At 37.1% G+C, this 27,445-nt stretch overlaps 1 protein-coding gene across 2 annotated transcripts; it reads left to right on the top strand.

Moving 5' to 3' along the window:
* The first annotated feature begins 5,415 nt into the window (after window positions 1-5,415).
* Window positions 5,416-8,016, top strand: LOC140960419 (F-box/LRR-repeat protein 14). Of its 2 annotated transcripts, none has more exons than XM_073418676.1 (2): window positions 5,416-5,533; window positions 6,374-8,016. In XM_073418676.1, the coding sequence occupies exon 2, from the start codon at window positions 6,416-6,418 to the stop codon at window positions 7,817-7,819; it is 1,404 nt and encodes a 467-aa protein (XP_073274777.1). In that variant the 5' UTR covers window positions 5,416-5,533; window positions 6,374-6,415; the 3' UTR covers window positions 7,820-8,016. The 2 variants fall into 2 exon arrangements, with proteins under 2 accessions (XP_073274777.1, XP_073274778.1); XM_073418677.1 differs by having other exon boundaries at window positions 5,416-5,540.
* The last annotated feature ends 19,429 nt before the right edge of the window (window positions 8,017-27,445 follow it).

Below are 27,445 nucleotides of genomic sequence, written 5' to 3'. Positions count from 1 at the left end.
CAAAATGACAACCCCTCTCAAACTTACGGATGAACTCCGTAACAGTCATATCCCCCTGTCTCAGGCTCATGAACTCTGTGGTCAACCTGGTGCGCACCTCCTCCGTAAAATATTTGGAGTAGAATACCTCCGTGAAACGTGTCCATGACAGGGTAGCCAAGTTAAGGGCTACTGAAGCTCCTTCCCACCATAAGCGGGCATCTCCTCCGAACAGATAAGAGGCACAACGAACTCGATCTGCATCTCCAAGCTCCATGAACTCGAAGATAACCTCGAGGGACTTGATCCAGCCCTCGGTAACCATGGGGTCCGTCGTCCCAGAAAACTCCTTTGGACGCATCTTCATGAATCTCTCGTATACTACCTCAGGCACTGTCGGCCTGGTCGCCATAGCATTGTTCTCCGCAAACTGCGCGAAGAACCGAGTCATCCCAGCTAGCATCTGGGCATTCATGTCCGGTGGTGGTGGAGGTGGTAAGTCTCTCTCCTGCCTCTGCTCCTCCCTGTCCTCCTGGCGAGGCTCCTCATTTATAGTGCGCTCGAGAATGCGTCTAGGGGGCATACTGTTCCATACATAAACCATACATAACTAACATGCATAATTCCATAATTTATTTAAATTTAAGTACTTAACAATAACATAAATCTGGAAGTAAAACATTTCATGTAAACATGCTGTTAAATAATTCATGCTTTAAATAAAATGCGTAACTGTAAAACTTACAGACCGACGACGTGACTTCATGAGCTTCTCGCGGTCAGTAGTAGTGCAACCCTTTACAGAACCATTGCTCTGATAACAGATGTAGAGGCCTAAAAATCCTTACTTGAAAATTTGCGGAAAATTTAAAATTTTTCTTTTAAAATAAATGGAGTTCCTCATTCATACCAAAAATTGATAAAAGATTTAACGTTCAAAACAGCAACGGAAGAAATTATTACTTGCCAAAATAACAAGATAAAGTATTCAATAACTAATAAAATATTTGAGTATCAAAATGGCAAGTGCTGAAACTGAGGTCCTCGGGTGTCACTACTACCGACTCGAGCTAGCTCACTGGTCCCCGCCCTCGATCCCGACATCATCAGTACCTACAACAATCAAGTCTAGTGAGTCTAAAAACTCAACATGCATATATCGTAAATAACGAGTAAATATAGTAAAATTGCATGGGAGTAAAATTTCATGTCATGAGGCATATCGTAAAATGTCGTGTCATGATTAATTATAATACGTGCATAGCTGAAATGAAAATCATAGTGAAACTGTTTGCTCCTTGGAGCCCTGTACTGAAATAGCATATAATAATTTTCTGTGAGGTTATGGTCTACGCAAGGGGTCCCTGAACTGAACTGAACTGAGCTGACCGATACTGGTGACCGGACCGATACTGGGGATCGGATTTACGTCTGATCAGACTACTGCCACAGTACTGGGTGAAACAACTGAACTGACCGGTAACTGGTGACCGGGCCGATACTGGGGACCGGACTTAAGCATGATAGTAAAGTGACCACAAGCAATATCGCATAAATCTCAAAATTTGTATTTTTGCACGTAATATAATTAAATAACTGAATTAAATATCATGTACCCATTTTACTGCTTGGATTGGATCGCTCCCATGCTCGCTGCAACCTAAATATGCCATGAAAATATGCAATAGATTTAGGGGACCAAACTATACAATAACCTTCAAAAATGTGACAATTACGCCTACCGACTTCGTATTAAATCATGACTCCGAGCCAACCCGAACCAACACTGAAACATCATGTAGTCGTGATTAAAATACGTCTAAAATGATCAAATAATGCTCCTAAAATGGTGAGGGCCGCAATCTAGGTGAATGGAGGCCAAAACACGAAACGCTCTTTCGAGAGTCAATTTGGCACATCACACCGTAAATTCTCGTACGACCTGAAAAATGATCCGAATCACAACCGGCCAAAAACAGGACCTTCCTAACTTGGTGAGGCACTGTCCAGTCTAAGGCCATGGCCTAAAAGCCAACCGAGAACTCGAACGACGCCTGAGAACAACAGCACACTTGCTGTCAAAATTACAGCAGCTGCACACTTGCTTTTCTTGTGTCGTTTTCGAGACTACCGGCCATTGGGACTTGAACCACCGACCAGAGGCTCTTACCAACATCCCAAGAAATGATTTGAACCATGGCTAAGGGCCCTAGGCCAGCCACAATCCAAACCACACCATGAACAACCGAAACTTCCCCACCGAGAGCCAAACCTGCGCGTGGGCTGTTGTGATTCATTTGTTGTCTCGTGTCGTTCCAGTGGCCATTTGATTGACCATGGCACGATCTAGACATCTAGGGGCATGGTATGAACCGTGGCTAAAGGCCATAGACCAACCAAGATCCACACCATCCACCAAACCAAAATGACACATGCTGTAAAAATGAAGGGCCGAAATGGGGTAAGGGCTGTTCTTGATGTTTTAGTTGAAAACCGAGTAACCATGGACCGAGCCACCAAAAGGGCGACTTAGTCACGTCTTAGACATGCTAGGGAAGTGATCCAACCATGGCTATAAGCCCTTAGGGCAGCCAAGATCAGATTCATTTCCCTTTGACAGCAACATGAGAAAATCGAAACTCAATATGGCAAGAATGGGAAGCTGCTGTCATTTCTTGTTTCCAGTGGGTGTGGGGCTCGAATGAATGGACCAAAGTGATCCTAATACATCCTATTACATGTCTATAAGTCGCCTTGGGAGCCTGGAATCGAACCATCCACCTGAAACATCAAAACAAGAGAACCCGTGAAGAGCATCATGAAACTCGAAAATTCTGCATTCTTATTTTCTGAAAATCCTTGGTGTATTTCGGTTTATGCATGAAATGATGATCATAAATCATAAAAATAATGATAGTATGACTTGATTGAAGAGTCAAGGAAGAATATATGCATGCCTGGTTTCGTTTGAAAGAAAAACGAAAAGAACGAGACGATCCGGCGCGGAGGAGGTGGAGTGATCTTCTTTCCTTTTCTTCTACAAAATTTTCTCTCAAGTTTTAGCTATGTAACCCACGGTTTTTTACTCTGAAAAAGCTCTCTGATTTTGTTGGATAGGGGAGGAGAATATTGGTTAAGGGAGTGAGGGAGGTGGGTGCAAAATATAGGGAACAAATCAAGACCAAGTCTACATTTTTTTGAAATTTGAATTGTTGGTTGCTATCAAATATTGTTGGGGTGTTATTAGAGGTGAGTGGCCGAATTCCTCATGCTATCAACACTAGGATAATGCTTATTAGTTAATTAATTATGGTTGCTCAATAATAAAAAAAAATTAGCATGCTAAAACAACAAGGAATGGGTCAAAGGGTGAGTTGGCATATCAATGTTGCTTAATCATCTAAGGGCCGAAAATTCACTAATAAATGGAGGGGAAATATTTTCTAGCTAGTAAATTTATAACCCTTAAAAGCCTCACTAATCCTTTAATTAATTTAGTGAATTATCCCTTAATTATGGAACTTAAATAAACTTATTTCCTACTCACTTCAAGTTGTATAAATAATTCTTTAAACCTTCATTTAACTTAAATTAACTTACTTGCTAGCTAAAATAAATTCTGGGAATGTTTTCTAAATCTTAAATTTTATCTCAAAGCTCCAACTCCAGTCCGGCCTCACTGAATTAACTGAAATGATAAAGTTAAACTACTACGTAAAATAATTAAATTTAAATACTCATGCAATAAAAATCATTTTAATTTAAATAATAGAATTATGCATGGCTTATACGTAGTCTAAGTTACGGGTTCTACAAGTATCACAATCACCCCTCCTTCAGAACGCGACGTTCTCGTCGTGGCCTGACCCCTCGATCTATCAGCGCCGAGAATCTAGAGGGGGCAGCTACAGGTTCAATTGGTGGCTCATGTCATGTAGCACTTTGCCTCGCAGGTTCAAGAGATGGCTCCCATGCACGTAGTACTTTTCCCCGCACAACACTTATTTCTCGGTGTTCCATGCCGGTGACCGGCTCTGATACCATCCTGTCACGCCTCGAGCACGGGCCCGCGCCTACGTGACTGCACAATGGGCTCCTATAACAACTATTTCGTATTCGTCCTCGCTTTACGAAAATGATAAACTCAAGTTGCTATAGAAGTTCATTGTAAGCCATTATAAACTCATTTTAAATCTTTAATTTTTAAGATGTGGGACAATGGTATCACAATAAAACATGCTCTTAGTAGTAGGGCTTTGAAACTTGGTTGCCTTAACTAATGTTAAGTTTTGTTTGGATTGAAGAATTTGAACATGTGCAAGGATTTTAATGCACGATTTTCAAATGACTAGGTTGATGAATGAATTTTAAGTTGGACCAAAAAATATCATGTCATTGATTCCTAATTAGAAGTCAAATGAATGCAATAAACTACAGAAGTGAATCTGAAATTAAATACAATCAAATCATACGATTAAATTGAAAATTTTATTTTTATTAATCAAAGAAAAAACTAGATAAGTTTTCGAATTAATTTGTTCTTTAAAAAGTTTGATACAGCTATTTTTTTAATAAAATTCGCAAATAAAAAAGTTTAAAAAAAAAGTATATAGGATGGTACTATAAGTATGATCACAAAATTTCAGAGATACTATTTTTATTCTAAGATATTTTTAGTCAAAATAATCTATTATAGATAATTTAGTATAATCTGAACTTGGAATTCCATTTTTATGTCTAATCTTGAAATAAGTTCATCCACAAATTTCAATTACAATTAATCAAATGAATATACTTCATATTTTATTTTATTTTAAAAAACCTAGAAGGTATTCTCCACTGACATATTTGGTTATACACATAAAAAAAGCTAGAATATAAAATTAATTGATATTTGAAATTTTCAACATATTTAATAATTTGTAATTAGTGTTAAACAAAAATTAAATGATCTAATGAAATTTTGGGTTGAGGCCTATCCGAGAAGAGTAATGCTACATGTACAACCAAATTCATACAACAATTCTTACAACACAAAAAATTCAATACAAAAATTTCATTTATCAAAATCTCACAATAAATTCAATACAAAATCTCACGAAATAATAACAAAATCTCACGATATAATAGCAAAATATCATGATATTATTGTTGTACATATCGTTGTACGATATTTTGGTTGTACCTATAGCATTATTCATCCGGGAAACAAGACAGACGAATGGATCTGGTCTATATCAACATTGAAAAATAATATTTTTAATATAAAAATTAATATTTAATCGCATAAAAATTTGATTAATGATTATTAAAAACAAAAATCTTTCCAAAAAAATAAATAAAGTAAATATCTATTTGCAATTAATTGTTAGCACATAAAATATTTATACGATTATTTATTTATTTATATTTATATTTCTAAAAGGACCCACAAAAATATCCTAAAATAGTAATCAAGCGGAAGAGTCTTCATCGGCGATTCTCTCATTATTTTAGATTAATCTCGTGTATTGATCTCAGATGATTCCCAAACATTCTTCAAATCGTGTTCAAGGTAAGAGGTTTGTGCCTTTGAAATCCTCTATTTTCTAAGTTATTGATATCATTGCTGTTTGTAAACTTTGGCGGAAGCAATGCTCTGATCGATGTGGTCTCTGTGAATTGCTACATGGATTGTATTCGTGAAGCATTTGTTTTTTCCCCCTTTGTTTTGGTTTTTAATTTGTAATTTCCGTTGCTATTAAAGTTTTATTGCGGGATGAACATCATGAAGGCGAATGGTAAAAGTTGAAATTGCTAGCTTTCATTTTGTTATATGTTTTGCCATATTTAAATAAATTAAGTTCTTCGTGAAATCTCCTCATCCCTCATGGTATAATATCTGCCCTATGAGGTATAAATAGTAGGAAATGGGACTAATTATTTTTCTTTTAGGAAAAACCTTGACTTGTACATTTTCATTGCTGTCGGTTTCTGTTTGTTAATAGTTATACGATCAGTTTGAATTATTGGAATATACGTCATCTGCTGTCATGGAATGTGATTTCTTTCTTGAATTTTTAGTCTTTCTTGGGATAATGTTAAGAAGGTTCGGAGCTGATATGTGTTTCTTTACTTTTGACAAGTTTAGCGACTGCATAACAGATAAACTATTGACTGGGGTTATCATATCGATAAGGTGGTTGCATATCTCTACTTTCATGAGACTAGATATGAATATATTTATTCAATCTTGCTGTTAATATAATTTTTATCAAGAACATCATTTCGTGTTTATAATTTTTTATGAATCTTAACTCATGTAAGATAATCGCAGTGTGGTATTATTCCCCGGTTTTCCATGTCTGTTTTGGAAGTTAACATAAGAGTTGGAACTTGGTTTTGCATGATGTAGGTTTTTATTTCCGTTGAATGATAACCAAGCAATCTAATCTCGATGGATGATTTGCCAGAACACGCGGCATGGGAAATTTTAGGCAGGATTAAGAGAACTGTGGATAAAAACTCTGTATCTCTAACTTGTAAGCGCCTCTATGAATTGGATAGTCAGCAAAGAAACTCTATTCGAGTTGGTTGTGGCTTGGATCCAGCAAATGATGCTTTGATATCTCTGTGCAATAGATTTCAGAACTTGGAAAAAGTGGAAATATCTTACTCGGGTTGGATGTCCAGATTAGGAAAACAGTTGGATGACCAGGGGCTTCAGATTCTTTCAAACAGATGTCCCCTGATGACAGATCTCACCTTAAGTTACTGCACTTTTATAACTGATGCTGGGTTAAGCCACCTGGCTTCTTGCTCCCATCTTTCAGCCTTGAAGTTGATTTTTACTCCAAGAATAAGTGGTTTTGGGATATTATCTGCTGTAATGGGATGTAAAAATCTAACCCTTTTGCACCTTATTCGTTGTCTTAATGTTATAAGTGTGGAATGGCTTGAATATCTTGGCAATCTTGAAACCCTTGAAGATCTCTGCATCAAAAACTGTAGGGCGATTGGGGAAGGTGATCTAATAAAGCTGGGGCCTACTTGGCGAAAATTGAAGAGATTGCAATTTGAGGTAGATGCGAATTATCGTTACATGAAGGTATACGATAGGTTAGCCATAGATCAGTGGCAGAAGCAGTGGATTCCATGTGACAGCATGCAAGAACTTAAGCTGGTGAATGGCATCATAAGCCCCGGCCGAGGTCTTGCTTGTGTTGTAGGGAAATGCAAGAACTTGGAAAAAATTCACTTAGATATGTGTGTTGGTGTGAGAGACTCGGATATAATAGGTTTAGCCCATAAATCAAGTAACCTTCGATTCATTTCTCTCCGTTTCCCATCAGATTTTTCGCTCCCGCTTTTGATGAACAATCCGATAAGACTGACAGATAGTTGTTTAGAGGCACTGGCTCTAAATTGCAAACAACTTGAATCTGTCAGATTATCATTCTCTGATGGAGAGTTCCCTTCCTTTTCGTCATTTACTCTACACGGCATTCTTACATTAGTAGAGAAGTGCCCAATACGGGAACTTTCTCTCGACCACGTTTATTCTTTCAACGATGTTGGCATGGAAGCTCTCTGCTCTGCACAATATCTTCAAACTTTAGAGCTGACTCGATGCCAAGAAATTACCGACGAAGGGCTGCAACTTGTGGGACAATATCCTCAACTGTGTACTTTAAAACTTAGCAAATGCTTGGGAATAACTGATGATGGATTGAAACCGCTCGTGGGATCACTCAAACTAAAAATTTTAGCCGTTGATGATTGTCCACAGATATCTGAAAGAGGCGTTCAAGGAGCCGCTGCTTCAGTGACTTTCAAACAAGATCTATCATGGATGTATTGAGTTTGTGTGTGTGTTTCATGGAAGATGGTCACGTCATTTTTATTTTGCATTCAAATTTATTATTGTGGAGTTGTGTGCTATTTACATGTTCATTGTTTAGAGCAAATTTTGTCAGTTTCGTGGTAGAAGTCTGCGTTTGTATTTGTTTGTGTGGAACAAGGGAGTGTCTGTTAAATGTGATTGTGGAGAAATTCGGCTTTTTTCTTAAAATAATAATAATAATAATATAAAAAGAAAAAGCATATATAAAAATATAGCAATTCGAAAACATTTATGATTAAACATAACAATCCGGTATAAGCTGTTACGGTTTAAAGTTTAAATATAATTTTTTATTTAAAAAAATATGGAAAAATAATCTGGTAAAAAATGACCGGATTTCTTTCGAATCTGTGGCACAGTAAACATTTGCCACCCATGATTTACGGGTGTGCACATGACTTTTCTCCTATAAATTGTGGAGTTTAATTCTATACATTGAAATAATTTACGTTGTTCTTCTAGAAAGAAACGTTGTTTTTTTTTTTCCTCTAATTTAAGTACATGTAATTATATATTTATCTTATAATTCAAATAATTTTATTTTCAATTATTTGTTTTGACTTTTTCAATATTGCGATATGTAATTCAGAATTGTGAGAAAAATTATTTTAGTATTTTTTTCAAACAACAAACACCTTCTAAATTCTCATGGTTTCAATATTTCTTTTTTCTTCGTAGTTTGTGTTTTTTTTGTTCTAATTTACGTGTAAGATATTTATTATATTTTTATGAATATTGAAATTATTTTGTTTTTGCAATATTTTTTATAATAATTTTAATTTATTTCAAGTTTTAATATTGTTACTTGATTTTATCACAAATTTCATACACCACTTTTGAAAAGTTGTAATTGTATTATTTGTAATTATGATATAAAAATAATAATAGTTATATAAATAATAGTTGTATTAATATAATTATAATGTTGTTGGCTTGCATTATACTAATAATTATTATATTTTTAATAATAACCATGATATAAAAATAATAATAGTGATAATAATAAGACAACTAATAATAAACAAAAATTTGTGATTTTTTAAAATGTTTTTTAGCGTTAATATTTAAATATAATTATATTATTTTAAATAAACATGTATTTAATATGACATATGAGTTAATATTAGTGTACTTAATACTATAAATTTGATTAATTTAATATAACCTGTAATCTTCTAATTTATGTTTATGTTCATACTAAATAATATAAAGAAAGTAAAAATGCTAATTGACATTTTTTTATGCAAAGATATGTTTGGAATTTAACATACTTAGAAGGCTAATTTAATTAATTAACTTATTTTTTAAAATCAAATTTGATTATGGGATTCTATAGAAAACTATTTTAAAAAGATCTCCTTTCATTTTTGTTATTTTGTTTAGTAAATTTATTAATACTCTTAATTCTTAAAATAATCAATAGAAAAAATTAATATCTCTAAAAATTATAATTACACAAGTTAAAAATATTAGTTTTATAGTATAAGTCATAATGTATTTTTATTATTATAAATACAACTACAGTTTTTATTTAAAAATATATTAATTTATTAAATTTATTGAAATTACTTATTGTAATAAAATAATAATAAAAATATTATAAATTGATTATTGAAATTTAATCCAAAACAAATACATATTTTAAGATTGTATATTTGTAATAAACTCATAATAAAATATTTTATGATTGTGTGACATTATATCTTAATTTTCCCACCAGACACGAATACTATGAGGATCTTAATCTACGTAGCTGACTACGTCATTATAGAAGATGAGAGAGTTGGGTATAACATCCCAGCAACTAGGACCATGAAAATCCCACATACTATTATATTTTCCCAATTGATGAATTATATGCATCACATGCTACAGATCGACAGATCGAAATTCTGCATCAAATTGTCAAAGAAATATTTTCACAGTGCGTATATCTGATAGATATTGTAGAGGCCTAAAAATCCTTACTTGAAAATTTGCGGAAAATTTAAAATTTTTCTTTTAAAATAAATGGAGTGCCTCATTCATACCAAAAACTGAGAAAATATTTAACGTTCAAAACAGCAGCGGAAGAAATTATTACTTGCCAAAATAACAAGTTAAAGTATTCAATAACTAATAAAATATTTGAGCATCAAAATGGCAAGTGCTGAAACTGAGGTCCTCGGGTGCCACTACTGCCGACTCGAGCTAGCTCACTGGTCCCCGACCTCGATCCCGACATCATCAGTACCTACAACAATCAAGTCTAGTGAGTCTAAAGACTCAACATGCATATATCGTAAATAACGAGTAAATATAGTAAAATTGCATGGGAGTAAAATTTCATGTCATGAGGCATATCGTAAAATGTCGTGTCATGATTAATTATAATACGTGCATAGCTGAACTGAAAATCATAGTGAAACTGTTTGCTCCTTGGAGCCCTGTACTGAAATAGCATATAATAATTTTCTGTGAGATTATGGTCTACGCAAGTGGTCCCTGAACTGAACTGAACTGAGCTGACCGATACTGGTGACCGGACCGATACTGGGGATCGGATTTACGTCTGATCAGACTACTGCCACAGTACTGGGTGAAACAACTGAACTGACCGGTAACTGGTGACCGGGCCGATACTGGGGACCGGACTTAAGCATGATAGTAAAGTGACCACAAGCAATATCGCATAAATCTCAAAATTTGTATTTTTGCACGTAATATAATTAAATAACTGAATTAAATATCCTGTACCCATTTTACTGCTTGGATTGGATCGCTCCCAGGCTCGCTGCAACCTAAATATGCCATGAAAAATATGCAATAGATTTATGGGACCAAACTATACAATAACCTTAAAAAATGTGACAATTACGCCTACCGACTTCGTATTAAATCATGACTCCGAGCCAACCCGAACCAACACTGAACCATCATGTAGTCATGATTAAAATACGTCTAAAATGATCAAATAATGCTCCTAAAATGGTGAGGGCCGAAATCTAGGTGAATGGAGGCCAAAACATGAAACGCTCTTTCGAGAGTCAATTTGGCACATCGCACCGTAAATTCTCGTACGACCTCAAAAATGATCCGAATCACGAACGGCCAAAAACATGACCTTCCTAACTCGGTGAGGTACTGTCCAGTCCAAGGCCATGGGCTAAAAGCCAACCGAGAACTCGAACGAGCCACTGAACCGTCACAGCAAGTTGCTGTCCAGAAATACAGCAGCTGTGCTTTGGTTTCTTGTGTCGTTTGCGAGACTAATGGCCATTGGGGCTTGAACCACCGACCAAAATCTCTTACCAACATCCCAAGGAATGATTTGAACCATGGCTAAGGGCTTTAGACCAGCCACAATTCGAAATATTCCAGCAACGACCCAAACGTTACAACCGAGAACAAATTCTGCACGTAGGATGCATTGCTTTTGTTTTGCTGTCACGAATCGTTCCAATGGCCATTTGATTGACCATGACACGATCTAGACATCTAGGGGCATGGTATGAACCGTGGCTAAGGGCCATAGACCAACCAAGATCCACACCATCCACCAAACCAAAATGACACATGCTGTAAAAATGAAGGGCCGAAATGGGGTAAGGGCTGTTCTTGATGTTTTAGTTGAAAACCGAGTAACCATGGACCGAGCCACCAAAAGGGCGACTTAGTCACGTCTTAGACATGCCAGGGAAGTGATCCAACCATGGCTATAAGCCCTTAGGGCAGCCAAGATCAGATTCCTTTCCCTTTGACAGTAACATGAGAAAATCGAAACTCAATATGGCAAGAATGGGAAGCTGCTGTCATTTCTTGTTTCCAGTGGGTGTGGGGCTCGAATGAATGGACCAAAGTGATCCTAATACATCCTATTACATGTCTATAAGTCGCCTTGGGAGCCTGGAATCGAACCATCCACCTGAAACATCAAAACAAGAGAACCCGTGAAGGGCATCATGAAACTCGAAAATTCTGCATTCTTATTTTCTGAAAATCCTTGGTGTATTTCGGTTTATGCATGAAATGATGATCATAAATCATAAAAATAATGATAGTATGACTTGATTGAAGAGTCAAGGAAGAATATATGCATGCCTGGTTTCGTTTGAAAGAAAACGAAAGAATGAAACGATTCGGCGCGGAGGAGGTGGAGCGCTTTCTTTTCTACCTTTCTTCTTACTCGATTTTTCTCTCCTATCTCTCACTGAATTCTCACGTTTTTTCTACTCTGATAAGGCTCTGAATTCGGTGGAGAGGGATGGGGAAAGATGGTTTGGAGAGTGAGGGGAAATGAGTGCAATATAGGTGGAAAAAGCAAGACCAAGTCTCCATTTTATTTTTTTGAAATTTGAATTTTGGTTGCTAACAAATATTTGTTGGGTGATTCTAGAATGAGGTGACCGAATTTCCTTGCTAATCTAGACTAGGATATTGCTTATTAATTAATTAATTAAGGTTGATTAATAATCAAAAAGGTTGGCATGCTAAAACAACAAAGAATGAGTCAAAGGGTGAGTTGGCAAAGGAATTGTCTAGTCATTAAGGGTGGCCGAAATTTGGTGTAAAAATGAAGGGAAATTGTTGATTATTTACTAAATTTATTACCCTTAAAAGCCTTACTTATTCTTTAAATAATTTAGTGAACTAATTCCTTAATTATGGAGCTTAAACGAATTTATTCTCTACTCACCTCAAGTTGCTTAAATAAATCCTCAAACCTCCTTAATAACTTAAATTAACTTACTTGCTAGCTAAATTAAATTCTGCAAATGTTTTCTGAATCTTAAATTCTATCTCAAAACTCCAACTCCAGTCCGGCCTCACTGAAATAATTGAGAAGACAAAAATTTAAACTACTACGTAAAATAATCAAATTTAGAAACTCATGCAATAAAAATCATTTTAATTTAAATACTAGAATTATGCATGACTTATACGTAGTCTAAGTTACGGGTTCTACAATCCTCCCCCCCTTAAAGAGAATTTCGTCCTCGAAATTAAAACTCACCGAATAACTCAGCGTACCGACTCCTCATCTCTGGCTCAGACTCCCACGTACCTTCCTCCTCTGAATGGTTGAGCCACTTGACTTTCACTCGCTTAACCAGCTTGTTCCGAAGCTTCTTCTCTTGCCTGTCTAGGATCTGCACTAGCCTCTCCTCATAAGATAGGTTCGGAGTGAGATGCAACGGCTCAAAATTCAGCACATGCGAAGGATTCTCCATATATTCCTTAGCATGGAGACGTGGAACACATTGCGTACTCCGGACAAATTCGGCGGAAGAGCAACACGATAAGCTAGCGTCCCAACTCTGTCGAGGATCTCAAACGGTCCAATAAATCTCGGACTAAGCTTCCCTTTCTTCCCGAATCTCATGACACCCTTCATAGGTGCCACCTTCACGAAAGCATGGTCGCCGACAGCAAACTCTAACTCTCTCTTTCTCTGATCTGCATAGCTCTTCTGTCGACTCTGAACAGTCCTCATTCTATCACGGATCCGGGCTACTCATCAACAGTCTGCTGAATAATCTCTGGACCCAGCTCTGCTCTCTCTCCCACTTCATCCCAATGAACAGGAGATCTACACTTGCGGCCATACAGTGCTTCATACGGTGCCATACCAATAGACGACTGGAAGCTGTTGTTATAGGTGAACTCTACCAATGGCAAGTTCGACTCCCAACTCCCTGAGAAGTCAATGATGCAAGCTCGGAGAAGATCCTCCAAAATCTGAATGACTCGCTCTGACTGCCCATCTGTCTGCAGATGAAAAGCTGTGCTAAACAGCAACTTCGTCCCCATAGTCGAATGCAAACTCTTCCAAAAAGAGGAAGTGAATCTGGGGTCTCTGTCAGATACGATCGAAACTGGAATGCCATGAAGTCGGACTATCTCCCGGATATACAACTCTGCATACTGAATCATGGTGAAAGTCGTCTTAATAGGCAAGAAGTGCGCTGATTTGGTAAGACGATCTACAATCACTCATATGGCATTCGATCCCCTGGCTGACTTCGGCAATCCGGTCACAAAGTCCATGGTAACATTCTCCCACTTCCACTCGGGAATAGGAAGAGGCTTGAGCATACCTGCTGGTCTCTGGTGCTCTGCCTTCACTAACTGACAAGTCAGACACTCGGAAACAAACCGTCTGATGTCCTTCTTCATACCAGGCCACCAATACAATAGCTGCAGATCTTTGTACATCTTCGTACTCCCTGGGTGAATAGAGTACGGCGATATATGGGCCTCTGATAAGATGTCTGTCCGGATAGAATCACTGCTAGGAACCTATATCCTGCCTCGGTATCTCACTATGCCGTCGCTGACTGAATACAAAACACTGCCCTTGGCCTCGTCTCTCTGCTTCCACTTTGCCAACTGCTCATCTGCTGATTGACTACTGCGAATACGGTCAATGAGCGAAGACTGGATAGTCAAGGTAGATAGACGAGGAACTCTACCTCGAGAATATGACTCTAGATCAAACCTCTGCATCTCAATCTGAAGAGGTCTCTGAATCGTCAAATGAGCCATCACTGCGACTTTTCTGCTCAATGCATCCGCAACTACATTAGCTTTACCCGGGTGGTAGCTAATGTCACAGTCATAGTCCTTCACAAGCTCCAACCAACGCCTCTGACGCATGTTCAGCTCCTTCTGCGTAAAGAAATACTTGAGGCTCTTGTGGTCGGTAAAGATCTGGCACTTCTCTCCATACAGATAATGCCTCCAAATCTTCAAAGCAAAAACCACGGCGGCCAACTCTAGATCATGGGTAGGGTAGTTCTTCTCATGAGTTTTCAGCTGTCTAGAAGCATAAGCTATCACCTTCCCATGCTGCATCAATACGGCGCCAAGACCGAGCTTCGAAGCATCGGTATACAGAACAAACTCACCGGGCCCTGACGGCATGGCCAAAACTGGTGCTGAGATAAGAGCTTGCTTCAAAGTATCGAAGCTCTTCTGACACTCCTCGCTCCAAACAAATTTCACATTCTTCTTTGTCAGTGCTGTGAGTGGAACTGCAATCGAGGAGAATCCCTTGATGAACTTCCGGTAATATCCTGCTAGGCCAAGAAAACTGCGGATCTCGGATGCATTCTGAGGCACTACCCAATCTCTGACTGCTGCAACTTTCGCTGGGTCCACCTCAATGCCACTGCTAGAAACAATGTGGCCTAAGAACGCCACCTTCTCCAACCAGAATTCGCATTTACTGAACTTTGCGAATAGTTTGTGCTTCTGCAATGTCTGCAACACTGTAGTCAGATGCCTGCTGTGATCCTCCCGATTCTTGGAGTAGACGAGGATGTCGTCTATGAATACTATCACGAACTGATCGAGGTACGGCTGAAATACGCGATTCATGAGATCCATGAAGATCGCTGGCGCATTCGTCAAACCGAACGGCATCACAAGGAACTCGTAGTGGCCATAACGAGTCCTGAAAGCTGTCTTCGAAACATCAGCATCTCTCACTCTCAACTGGTGATAACCGGAACGCAGATCTATCTTAGAGAAAATCGAAGCTCCCTGCAACTGGTCAAACAGATCCTCAATCCTCGGAAGTGGGTATTTATTCTTCACTGTAACCCTGTTCAACTCCCGATAGTCAATACAAAGTCTCATCGAGCCATCCTTCTTCTTAACAAACAAGACTGGCGCGCCCCAAGGTGAGAAACTAGGGCGAATGAACTCCTTGTCAAGAAGTTCCTGAATCTGCTTCTTAAGCTCTGCCATCTCTGTCGGGGCTAGTCGATACGGCGCTTTTGAGATCGGAGCCGTACCTGGCATAAGCTCGATGGAAAACTCCACCTCTCTCTCAGGTGGAACACCAGAGACGTCCTCAGGGAAAACGTCTACGAAGTCTCTAACAATCGGAACATCTGAGGCTGACTGACTGGGTGCCTCGGGGACAGATATAAAAGTTGCTAAAAATGCCCGACACCCTCTATGCATGAGCTTTCTAGCCTGAACATATGGAATAATGCGCGGTAAAGGAAAGTACCTGTCCGGCTCAAATAAGAACTGAGTCATCCCAGGCGGTCGGACTAGAATGGATCTCCGCTGAAAGTCGATCAAAACTCTGTTCCGCGATAGCCAGTCCATCCCCAGAATGATGTCAAACTCTGGCATCGGCAATAAGATGAGATCCGCATAAACAAGATTTCCATGCAGCTCAAGGTCTATGTCTCGGATCACGCTGGTGGCGGTTATCTCCTCTCCCGAAGGCAATGACACCGAATAGGCTACATCTAGCCCGATGGTCTTAACTTTGAGAAAGTTTGCAAAGACCTCTGAAATAAATGAGTGGGTAGCCCCTGAATCTATCAGGGCTTTGGTAGCTGAGCCAGCTATGAAAATTCTCCCTGAAAGTTCGGAACACTAAGCTGAACCCAAATAATCACAAGAGCTAAGCTTATAGACATGCAAAGGTCACAGTTCTTCTAACTAAATCCCGAAAATAATACTGAGTAGAGCATGCAATCCTATCGCAATTCTAAGTTCAAAATCTTAATCCCGATTCCCAAAACATTGGAATGCAAATGTAACTTAAAGCTGTAAGGTACCTGTCATCAGCATGGTGTCAGGGTTCGTCTCCGCAGCATGGAGAGCAAAAACTCTGCCTTGGGTAGGCAGATTCTTCCGGGGGCACTGCCGTAGCATGTGGTCCGTGCTGCCACACTTAAAACATTTCCCTGAGCCAAACATGCATGCTCCCGGATGACGGCGTGAGCACTTGGGACAGACTGGGTGCTCAAAGGTCCTCGGGACGACACGTCCCTGCTGCTGCTGCTGCTGCTGCTCCTGCTGAGGTCCTCCTCTGTTCCTGGGCGGGCCGTGATACGGCCTCTTATGCTGATGCTGGTGCTGCTGAGGAGGAGGACGGCGGTGTGGTATCTGAACTGGTCGCTTTCCCAAGCGATCCCTCTCTATATCTCGCTGGTCCTGCTCTGCGGCCAGAGCTCTGGAGACGGCGACCTCGTAAGTAGTAGGGTCAGACACCCTAACATCACGGCGCAAGATCGGCCGTAAACCCACCAAGAAATGCATCAACTTGGCTTTAGCATCGTTCGCGATCAAGGGCACAAAGTGACAACCCCTCTCGAACTTACGGATGAACTCCGTAACCGTCAGATCCCCCTGTCTAAGGCTCATAAACTCCGTGGTCAATCGGGTGCGCACCTCATCCGTAAAATACTTGGAGTAGAATACCTCCGTGAAACGTGTCCATGACAGGGTAGCCAAGTTAAGGGCTACTGAAGCTCCTTCCCACCATAAGCGGGCATCTCCTCCGAACAGATAAGAGGCACAACGAACTCGATCTGCATCTCCAAGCTCCATGAACTGGAAGATAACCTCGAGGGACTTGATCCAGCCCTCGGCAACCATGGGGTCCGTCGTCCCAGAAAACTCCTTTGGACGCATCTTCATGAATCTCTCGTATACTGCCTCAGGCCCTGTCGGCCTGGTCGCCATAGCATTGTTCTCCGCAAACTGCGCGAAGAACCGAGTCATCCCAGCTAGCATCTGGGCATTCATGTCCGGTGGTGGTGGAGGTGGTAAGTCTCTCTCCTGCCTCTACTCCTCCCTGTCCTCCTGGCGAGGCTCCTCATTTATATTGCGCTCGAGAATGCGTCTAGGGGGCATACTGTTCCATACATAACCCATACGTAACTAACATGCATAATTCCATAATTTATTTAAATTTAAGTACTGAACAATAACATAAATATGGAAGTAAAACATTTCATGTAAACATGCTGTTAAATAATTCATGCTTTAAATAAAATGCGTAACTGTAAAACTTACAGACCGACGACGTGACTTCATGAGCTTCTCGCGGTCAGTAGTAGTGCAACCCTTTACAGAACCATTGCTCTGATACCAGATGTAGAGGCCTAAAAATCCTTACTTGAAAATTTGCGGAAAATTTAAAATTTTTCTTTTAAAATAAATGGAGTGCCTCATTCATACCAAAAACTGATAAAATATTTAACGTTCAAAACAGCAGCGGAAGAAATTATTACTTGCCAAAATAACAAGTTAAAGTATTCAATAACTAATAAAATATTTGAGCATCAAAATGGCAAGTGCTGAAACTGAGGTCCTCGGGTGCCACTACTGCCGACTCGAGCTAGCTCACTGGTCCCCGCCCTCGATCCCGACATCATCAGTACCTACAACAATCAAGTCTAGTGAGTCTAAAGACTCAACATGCATATATCGTAAATAACGAGTAAATATAGTAAAATTGCATGGGAGTAAAATTTCATGTCATGAGGCATATCGTAAAATGTCGTGTCATGATTAATTATAATACGTGCATAGCTGAACTGAAAATCATAGTGAAACTGTTTGCTCCTTGGAGCCCTGTACTGAAATAGCATATAATAATTTTCTGTGAGATTATGGTCTACGCAAGTGGTCCCTGAACTGAACTGAACTGAGCTGACCGATACTGGTGACCGGACCGATACTGGGGATCGGATTTACGTCTGATCAGACTACTGCCACAGTACTGGGTGAAACAACTGAACTGACCGGTAACTGGTGACCGGGCCGATACTGGGGACCGGACTTAAGCATGATAGTAAAGTGACCACAAGCAATATCGCATAAATCTCAAAATTTGTATTTTTGCACGTAATATAATTAAATAACTGAATTAAATATCCTGTACCCATTTTACTGCTTGGATTGGATCGCTCCCAGGCTCGCTGCAACCTAAATATGCCATGAAAAATATGCAATAGATTTATGGGACCAAACTATACAATAACCTTAAAAAATGTGACAATTACGCCTACCGACTTCGTATTAAATCATGACTCCGAGCCAACCCGAACCAACACTGAACCATCATGTAGTCATGATTAAAATACGTCTAAAATGATCAAATAATGCTCCTAAAATGGTGAGGGCCGAAATCTAGGTGAATGGAGGCCAAAACATGAAACGCTCTTTCGAGAGTCAATTTGGCACATCGCACCGTAAATTCTCGTACGACCTCAAAAATGATCCGAATCACGAACGGCCAAAAACATGACCTTCCTAACTCGGTGAGGTACTGTCCAGTCCAAGGCCATGGGCTAAAAGCCAACCGAGAACTCGAACGAGCCACTGAACCGTCACAGCAAGTTGCTGTCCAGAAATACAGCAGCTGTGCTTTGGTTTCTTGTGTCGTTTGCGAGACTAATGGCCATTGGGGCTTGAACCACCGACCAAAATCTCTTACCAACATCCCAAGGAATGATTTGAACCATGGCTAAGGGCTTTAGACCAGCCACAATTTGAAATATTCCAGCAACGAACCAAACGTTACAACCGAGAACAAATTCTGCACGTAGGATGCATTGCTTTTGTTTTGCTGTCACGAATCGTTCCAATGGCCATTTGATTGACCATGACACGATCTAGACATCTAGGGGCATGGTGTAAACCGTGGCTAAGGGCCATAGGCCAACCAAGATCCACACCATTCCCTAAAATTCGAAACAACACAAGCTGAAAAAAAAGAGGAAGCCGAAAGGGGAAAGGGGCTGTTCTTGAGTTTTATTTAAAAACCGATGCACCATGGACCAAGCCACCAAAAGGGCGACTTAGTCACGTCTTAGACATACTAGGGAAGTGATCTAACCATGGCTATAGGCCTTGGGGCAGCCATGATCAGTTTCATTTCCCTTTTTGACAGCAACTGAATTTTCGAAACACAAATGGGGAGCAATGGGGAGTTTCTGTCATTTTCTTGATCTCCAGCATACATGAGTTTAAATGAATAGACCAACATGGTCCTTATGCATCCTATTACATGTCTAGATGTTGCCTTAGGAGCCTGGAATCGAACCAATACCTGAAACCCACAAACAAAGCAAACCGTCAAGCTTGTCATGAAACTCAAAAAAAATCTGCATCTTTATTTTCGAAATGTTCATGATATATTTCGGTTTTTGGCTATTAAAACATGATCATGTAAGGTTAAAAAAACATAATACGACTTGATTGAAGAGTCAAGGAAAAATATATGCATGCCTGGTTTCGTTTTGATAGAAAACGAAAGAACGAGACGATCCGGCGCGGAGGAGGAGGTGGAGTGATCTTCTTTCCTTTTCTTCTACTAAATTTTCTCTCTAGTTCTTGCTATGATTCTCACGGTTTTATGGCTCTGAAAATGGCTCTGAATTTCGGTGGAGAGGGGGAAATAATATTGGTTAGGGGAGTGAGGGAATGGGTGCAAAATATAGGGACCAAATCAAGACCAAGTCTCCACCATTTTGAATTTTGAATTTTGTTTGCTAACAAATGATTATTGGATGAATCTAGAATGAGGTGACCGAATTTCCTTGCTAATCTAGACTAGGATATTGCTTATTAATTAATTAATTAAGGTTGATTAATAATCAAAAAGGTTGGCATGCTAAAACAACAAAGAATGAGTCAAAGGGTGAGTTGGCAAAGGAATTGTCTAGTCATTAAGGGTGGCCGAAATTTGGTGTAAAAATGAAGGGAAATTGTTGATTATTTACTAAATTTATTACCCTTAAAAGCCTTACTTATTCTTTAAATAATTTAGTGAACTAATTCCTTAATTATGGAACTTAAACGAATTTATTCTCTACTCACCTCAAGTTGCTTAAATAAATCCTCAAACCTCCTTAATAACTTAAATTAACTTACTTGCTAGCTAAATTAAATTCTGGAAATGTTTTCTGAATCTTAAATTCTATCTCAAAACTCCAACTCCAGTCCGGCCTCACTGAAATAATTGAGAAGACAAAAATTTAAACTACTACGTAAAATAATCAAATTTAGAAACTCATGCAATAAAAATCATTTTAATTTAAATACTAGAATTATGCATGACTTATACGTAGTCTAAGTTACGGGTTCTACAGATATTGTTGGAACATTTCAAAAATAAGGTGTTGGGGATCGATATACAGTTTAGAGGGGGTAATGAACTCTTTCCTTTGTTGGACGATTTTGCAAAGGGTGCTAGAATCATGTTAGAGATTATAGCTAATCTTGTTCGAATGTTTATCCAGCAGATCACAATAATAAGTGCGAAAACGATCCGAAGGAGTAAGGTGAAAACAATAAAACAGTAGGCAGTAGACAATGGTTGTTTCTGGAAGTTCGAAGATAAAATATTCTACGTCTCCTCTTCTTCTGTTTCCAGAAGGTATCACTAAAAGACTTTGGATATTACATTACAACACTTGTACACACCCACTTCAGTAGGGCTTAGCCTTAGACTACTGAAACTCTTAGCTACACAACTCAGTAAAACTAATAAAACAAAGTTCTGGAAAAGACTCTTTCCCATATTACAAACTTTTCTCAATAAGATATAGTAAAGTGTTTAGCTTGAAGAGATTGCAAAATAACATCACAATATGATATCAAAAGAACGGATATATAGAATGAAGTGTGTGCTGCTTTTCTATATGTTGAGCTTGAAGATAAGTAATAGTTGATGATAGCTCAAACTTACGTTGGAATAATCGTTGCGTTGATAATGATAATAACGTTGTTTTCTATAAAGGATTGATCTTCTTATATATAGAAAGCATGAGTCCAACGTAAACAAAACAGCTTCTTTTGACTTCTGATAGAATCATCTTTATCATCTAAAAAGGGTCTTGCAGAAAGCTTTCAGAATAAAAGACTAATCACTTTCGAGGATCAAACTTCACTCAAAATGATAAATGATGCAAAGCTTTACGATTATATGATTTTACGATTTACGATTTATTTATGCTTAAAAGTTATTTTAAATAAAAGTATGATTTCTAATGCTTTTGATTGTATATGTATTATTTGCTACCCATGTTTAGAACGTGTTGAGTCATTAGACTCACTAAGTTTGAATGTTGTAGGAGTTGATGATATTGAGGGAGGTACTGGCGCTTGAGTGGATCGAGTCCGGCAGTACACTCTCGATGGACATTTATTCCTGCATTATCTTGATAGTTAAAAGATTTAAAGATTTATGTTAATGATTTTTTTAGAGATTTTATGCTTTATTTTGAAATTAATTTTGGTCATGTTAAAGGTAGAAGTTGAATTTTGGTAATTGACGATTTTAGGGATTTTATGCACTTGAGATTTGAATTGTTAAATTAGTTTGATATATGGAAATGTTAAGTGGTTTTAATGATTAAATTTTTGAGTTTATGTTTTATAAAAAAAAATTAATAGAGGACGTTTCACAGTCTATGTCAAAGTCAACTGATACCAGAAAAGACGATGAATCGGCAACAAGTACATTTGCAGTCATGAACGGATATTTTTTGTACAAGTTACCATTGAAGATTGGGACCATATATAGGATCAGTTGAACCAGCCAACTACAAGAATCATCGACTGAAAGCAAAGCCAATCTCTTTGCAAAAATATTACAAGAAGTCAGAATAAAAAAGAAGCACACACTGATTTGTAATTTATATGATCATATCAAGGATCACATTCGTGCACAAAATAATTCTATTTAGTTCACATAAGCTATGACCAAGGAACTCTACTACTTTAAGTTTTTCAATTTAAGTTTCTCTAAGAGTTTCAGTTAGGCAATGTTAAGTTCTACTGAAACGAGTAATTTCAAATCACTTTAATTACCAAAATCTTTTAGTACAAAATCTTTCTTGAGAAAGAAGAGGTGACGTAGGAGTATCGAAGTCTCCAAACATGCATAAACATTCATGCGTTCAATTATAATTTAATATATCTTCTCTTAACTATCCAACTGAATAGTTATTTGTTCAAACCAGTTTCAGTAAACCTACTTTCGCACAGTTCACACTGATTGACTTGCTGAAAACTCTACTAACAAAAAGAAAATTTTAGCATTGTTAACAAAATCGAAATGATAATAATGTTTTAAAACCGAGTACATATGATATGATGAGGACTAATAAGTGGTGCTATGATGCTCAAAGTACTACCGGAAGAACTAGATTAGATCAACAATTATCATATCTATTTTATATCAAAAATCATCGTGAATTCTTTGTATAAAACGATCTCCAATTATCATATTTTATTTTCTAATTCATTATTAAGGTTGTCTAAAAACAATTTAACGTACTTTGTCCTCTACAATGAGTACAATATATGTTTTTTTTGGTATCTGTGCTAGAAGGACTGTCCATCAATTATGGATGGCCTCAGACCGGTCTCACCCGTGCTCATAAAACGTCTTTTTTATCAACTTGATAAGAAAATATCTTCTTTTGTGGAAAAAAAAAAAAGAACGATCTGAATTGAATATTTTTTTTTAACATTATCACAACTATATAAGCAATTACATGAATTTAAAATCTAGCTAGTATGTTCAAATATTTTAGTTTAAACACACAAAAAGAGATACAAAAAATTTTATAGATAAAATTATGTGATTTTATCGGAAAGATTAAATATTAGAGATACACGTGTTCAAAATATTCAAAATATATTATATTTTCAGTTATTTATCATTATTATTTTTTTAAAAATGGATCGTTAAATAAAGAAAATAAAAAAAAATAGATCTTACCAAATTTTACATATGATTCTCGAGAAATTCCAAATGGATAAATAACGCGAAGATATATTAATTTATTTTTTAGTATTATTTAATAATATTTCGTATTATAATTAATCTATTTTTTAGTTTCTATTAATAATATTATTATTTTATTGATATAAATTTATTTTTAGTGTTTTTATGATTTTTACCATTGTCGTGATTATTATTAATATTCATTTTAACTATTGTTGCTGATTTAATTTTTTTAATTTTAAATTATTTATATCAATATGATTATTATTTAAAAAAATTATTACTATTTAATTGAAATTAAACAACTTAGCTAAACATGGCAAGACATATCCACGTCGCTTGCTCTTCCTTGACCATTTGATTGATTGGGAATATTGGAGGGGTATAATTCCAGCTAGCTCAAACTCCACAATTATTCCCTTGTAGATCGTCGAAAGAGAGACTTCACAATAGAACACGTATTATACATGATATTCACGGGAAATTTTAGGGTATGTTTCCAGCAAGTGTCACTAATCCAGACGCATGTTCGAAATTACTCTGAGCCTGAAATCACGAGTAAGATCGTTAGAAGGGGGTCGAGAGGGTGTCCTGGCGTAGCCCCTCCGACGCTCAAGTCAGAGACTGAGGATATATGGGGGAGCAGCTAAGGGTGCTGCTGAAAACAATATAGTGAATGAATTATCATACGCTCAAACCTGATATTTATAGGAGAATACATGGGTCCTTGATGGACTTGTCTTCCATTTGTGCTAAGGATGGGCCAGGAGGTAATGGGTCCATCCATGAGATATCAATACATAACTATATCTAATATTATTTTATTATTCCGTTCTTCGTATTTTCCATCAAGAATAGGTAATTTGAAGATGGTTTCGTTGATTTTTTCTGTGAGACGATTTAATGTGATTGTACTTAAAATATATATGTCTGGGAGATTTTGAAAAAAGTAAATATAAAATTAGACAACGAAGAAATCAACTGTGATGCAAGGTTAATTCTTAATTAATTTGCAACCAATATAGCTCCAAAAATGTCGGGTTTGGACATGGAAAATAAAGGATGCGTAAGAGGATATTTGAATGTTGTTTTCCACTCTTGTAATTGGTTTGAATTATCAACGGTACACGTCGTGCCTATTTATTTCCAAAACTTATTTTCCTTGTCTTGGGAAACAAAATTGTGGTCCTATGATAGACAAAATATTTGGTTCACATGTATATAGTTTTGTTATGCTACTCACCGACTCTGTCAATCTCCCACCAATGATGTCTCACAATGTCTATCAAGGTATTTTAGTGGAAAGATTAAACATTAGAGGTACGCTTGTTCAAAAGATGGCACTAATATTGATTCTAAACGTGTCCAAGATGCCACCAAAGAACCGATATGTACATTTTATTGGAAAAAATATACATTAGTAGAATTACTTCGAAATCTTTTGCTCCTTTTTATATCGCATTGTTTTTTATTGTACAAAAGTTTACTTTGAAATCATTTGCTCCTTTTGTATCTGTGTGTGTGTATGTATTTCGATATAAATAATGTTTAATAGTAAATATAAAAAAAAACATAACGTTATGCTTCGGTGTGACATTACAAAATCAAAATATGGATTTTATTAATGAAAAATAATGTTTATTTAAAAATCAACCAAATACATTGTAATAAAAAATATTTCAGTTAAATTCAAAATTATATCATGATCGGGTTGAATTCAATTTTAGATAGTAAAATTTAAAATTTAAAACTATAAATTATAAATTTTAAAAACGACAAAGAATTAACATTTTTCAGTAAAAAAAATATCTTAATGATCCTCATAAGAGTAGGTCTTTTGTGAGACGATCTCACGAATCTTTATCTATGAGACGGATCAACTCTACTGATATTCACAATAAAAAATAATAATATTAGCATAAAAAGTAATATTTTTTCATTGATGACCCAAATAAGAGATCTGTCTCACAAAATACGACCTGCGAGATCGTCTCATACAAGTTTTTGTCTCCTCATAAATACAAATCACTCACAAAAAAAGAAACATTGTTTTTTTTTCCCCCAAATTTTGTACTTTTTTGTGACAAAATTGAGAATTTTAAAATCGGACATTTTAAAATTAAAAATGATAATCACTTTATATTCATCACAAAAAAAGTAATTGCATTAAATGGTACAATAAATATAGGGAAAGTTGGGTTTAAATCCCAAAACCCAAGCTCAACTTTATCCTAACTCCCTACACCTCAAAACATTTGCCCAAACTCCCTAAAAAATTTGAAGTTGACAAAAATATCCTTACATATTTAATGATTGATTTTCTGGGCCGAAAATGGTATCAGAACCTAGGTAAAATTATTTCAAACATACGAATTTATTACTACAGTATAATTAAATGTTTGAGGAGGAGAATTTTCTCAATTAACATGAATTCGAACACAGGTTCGAGATTAATTCTTTGCATGAATTATTCCAAAAATTTGAAATATTTGATACAGGAATATCTAACAAATGTTAAATATCAAGAAAGAACTTATCTGAATCCTAAGGTAAAATTATGATTCAAAATAACAGATTTCTAGAAATAGTACCGGATTCCTCTAAACTTTCCGGAGATCTTAGAGAAATTCAAAAGACGGTACAAAATTATGGCAATATGATGTATTATGTACAACAACATGTGGAGAAAATCCTTGAAACCAGGAAGAAATTCTTGGAATATTAAAGGATATTCGAATAAGAATTCAAAACCTAGAACAACAACCAAGTTCTAGTAAGAGGACTTCAGAAGGAAGGTTACCACCACCCTTTGGTAATGAACCCTTGTTACATCAAAGATGGAATGCTAAAGTGATTCCAAAACCTTTAACTGAAGAAGAAAAGATGATCAATCTAATTAAAACAGTCTCAAAAAATAAATTAATCTGATGACAACTTTAGAAAAGATTGGTCTAGATGATCTACAAGAGCTTGCAGAATCTTTTGCAAACCCCAAAGTTGTAGTTCTAAAGATGAACATGACTGGGGGTGAACAACTTACCATAACCTGGTCGTCTTCGCAGGAACCACCAAAAGAAAGTGTGGGATCTCAGAATATAAATATGAGAGAATCCCAACTAGACTTTTATACTGTGGAGAATCGCACCCAGCGAGAACAAAGTCAAGGAAAAATCAAATTTCTTTGCACCAAACATCCTATGGAAAATCTGTTTTAGAACCAATACATCCTTATAGGGTTATGCTTAACCTAGATGTATTAGATTTCAAAAACAGAGAAGATCTCATAGATGATTGGACTTCCGCTATGAGAATCGCAGCAGGAACACTTGATCTCAATAGAGAAGGATTCATTAAACTTCTGGAAATGAGTCTTATGGGATCAGTGAAAATTGCTTGGGACATGACTTCGGTAGAAACCAAAGAATCAGTCCTACCCGGAGAATCTCTTAGTGAGATAGCCAGAAGAATGGCTACCCTCTTTAAAGCACAATTTATATAGGTAGACTATTTTAACAGTCAAGATACAGAGAAGAAAAAGAAATATACTCAAGCTCTGTATAGTTTTGAATGACATGATATATGTTTAGTGGATGAATACATTATGTTATTCACTAAATATAGATGGAATTCAGGAGTCGAAGAAGATATAGCAATGCAACTCTTCTTCGCCAAGATGCCAAGTCCCTAGGGAGAAATGCTAATAAGGGAATATGTCCCTGGCAATCCAGATACATTGGCACGAAGAGCCTTTTTCCTTAAAGGAAAATTGACAGAATGGTATCATTTGGCAGCATTACAAAAGAATTACAAACGTTTAAGGGGTATTAACAAACGAAATCCTTTGTGTTGTAAAGAAAACGATCTTCCAACAATTATTGGAAGTAAACCACAAAATCATAAGAGGAAAAGTTTTAGGACTCATCTTTATGCTAGAATTAGAAGAGGTTCTTGGAAACCAAGAACAGTATGGTTTCGACAAAAAGGCCAGATCTTATAAATCCGGGCAGAGAAGTGGACCATCAAGAAGTAAGATATCATCCCAGGTATCGAGT

The sequence above is a fragment of the Primulina huaijiensis genome, chromosome 15, assembly GCF_012295235.1.
Source record: "Primulina huaijiensis isolate GDHJ02 chromosome 15, ASM1229523v2, whole genome shotgun sequence".
In the NCBI taxonomy this organism is placed as follows: Eukaryota; Viridiplantae; Streptophyta; class Magnoliopsida; order Lamiales; family Gesneriaceae; genus Primulina; species Primulina huaijiensis.
The sequence above is the reverse complement of the archived record's forward strand: the minus strand, read 5'-3'. Positions and strand labels throughout refer to the sequence as shown.

Excerpts from the sequence above, each read along its gene's own strand:
- LOC140960419 (XM_073418676.1), top strand. The coding sequence starts at position 6,416 with ATGGATGATTTGCCAGAACACGCGGCATGGGAAATTTTAGGCAGGATT.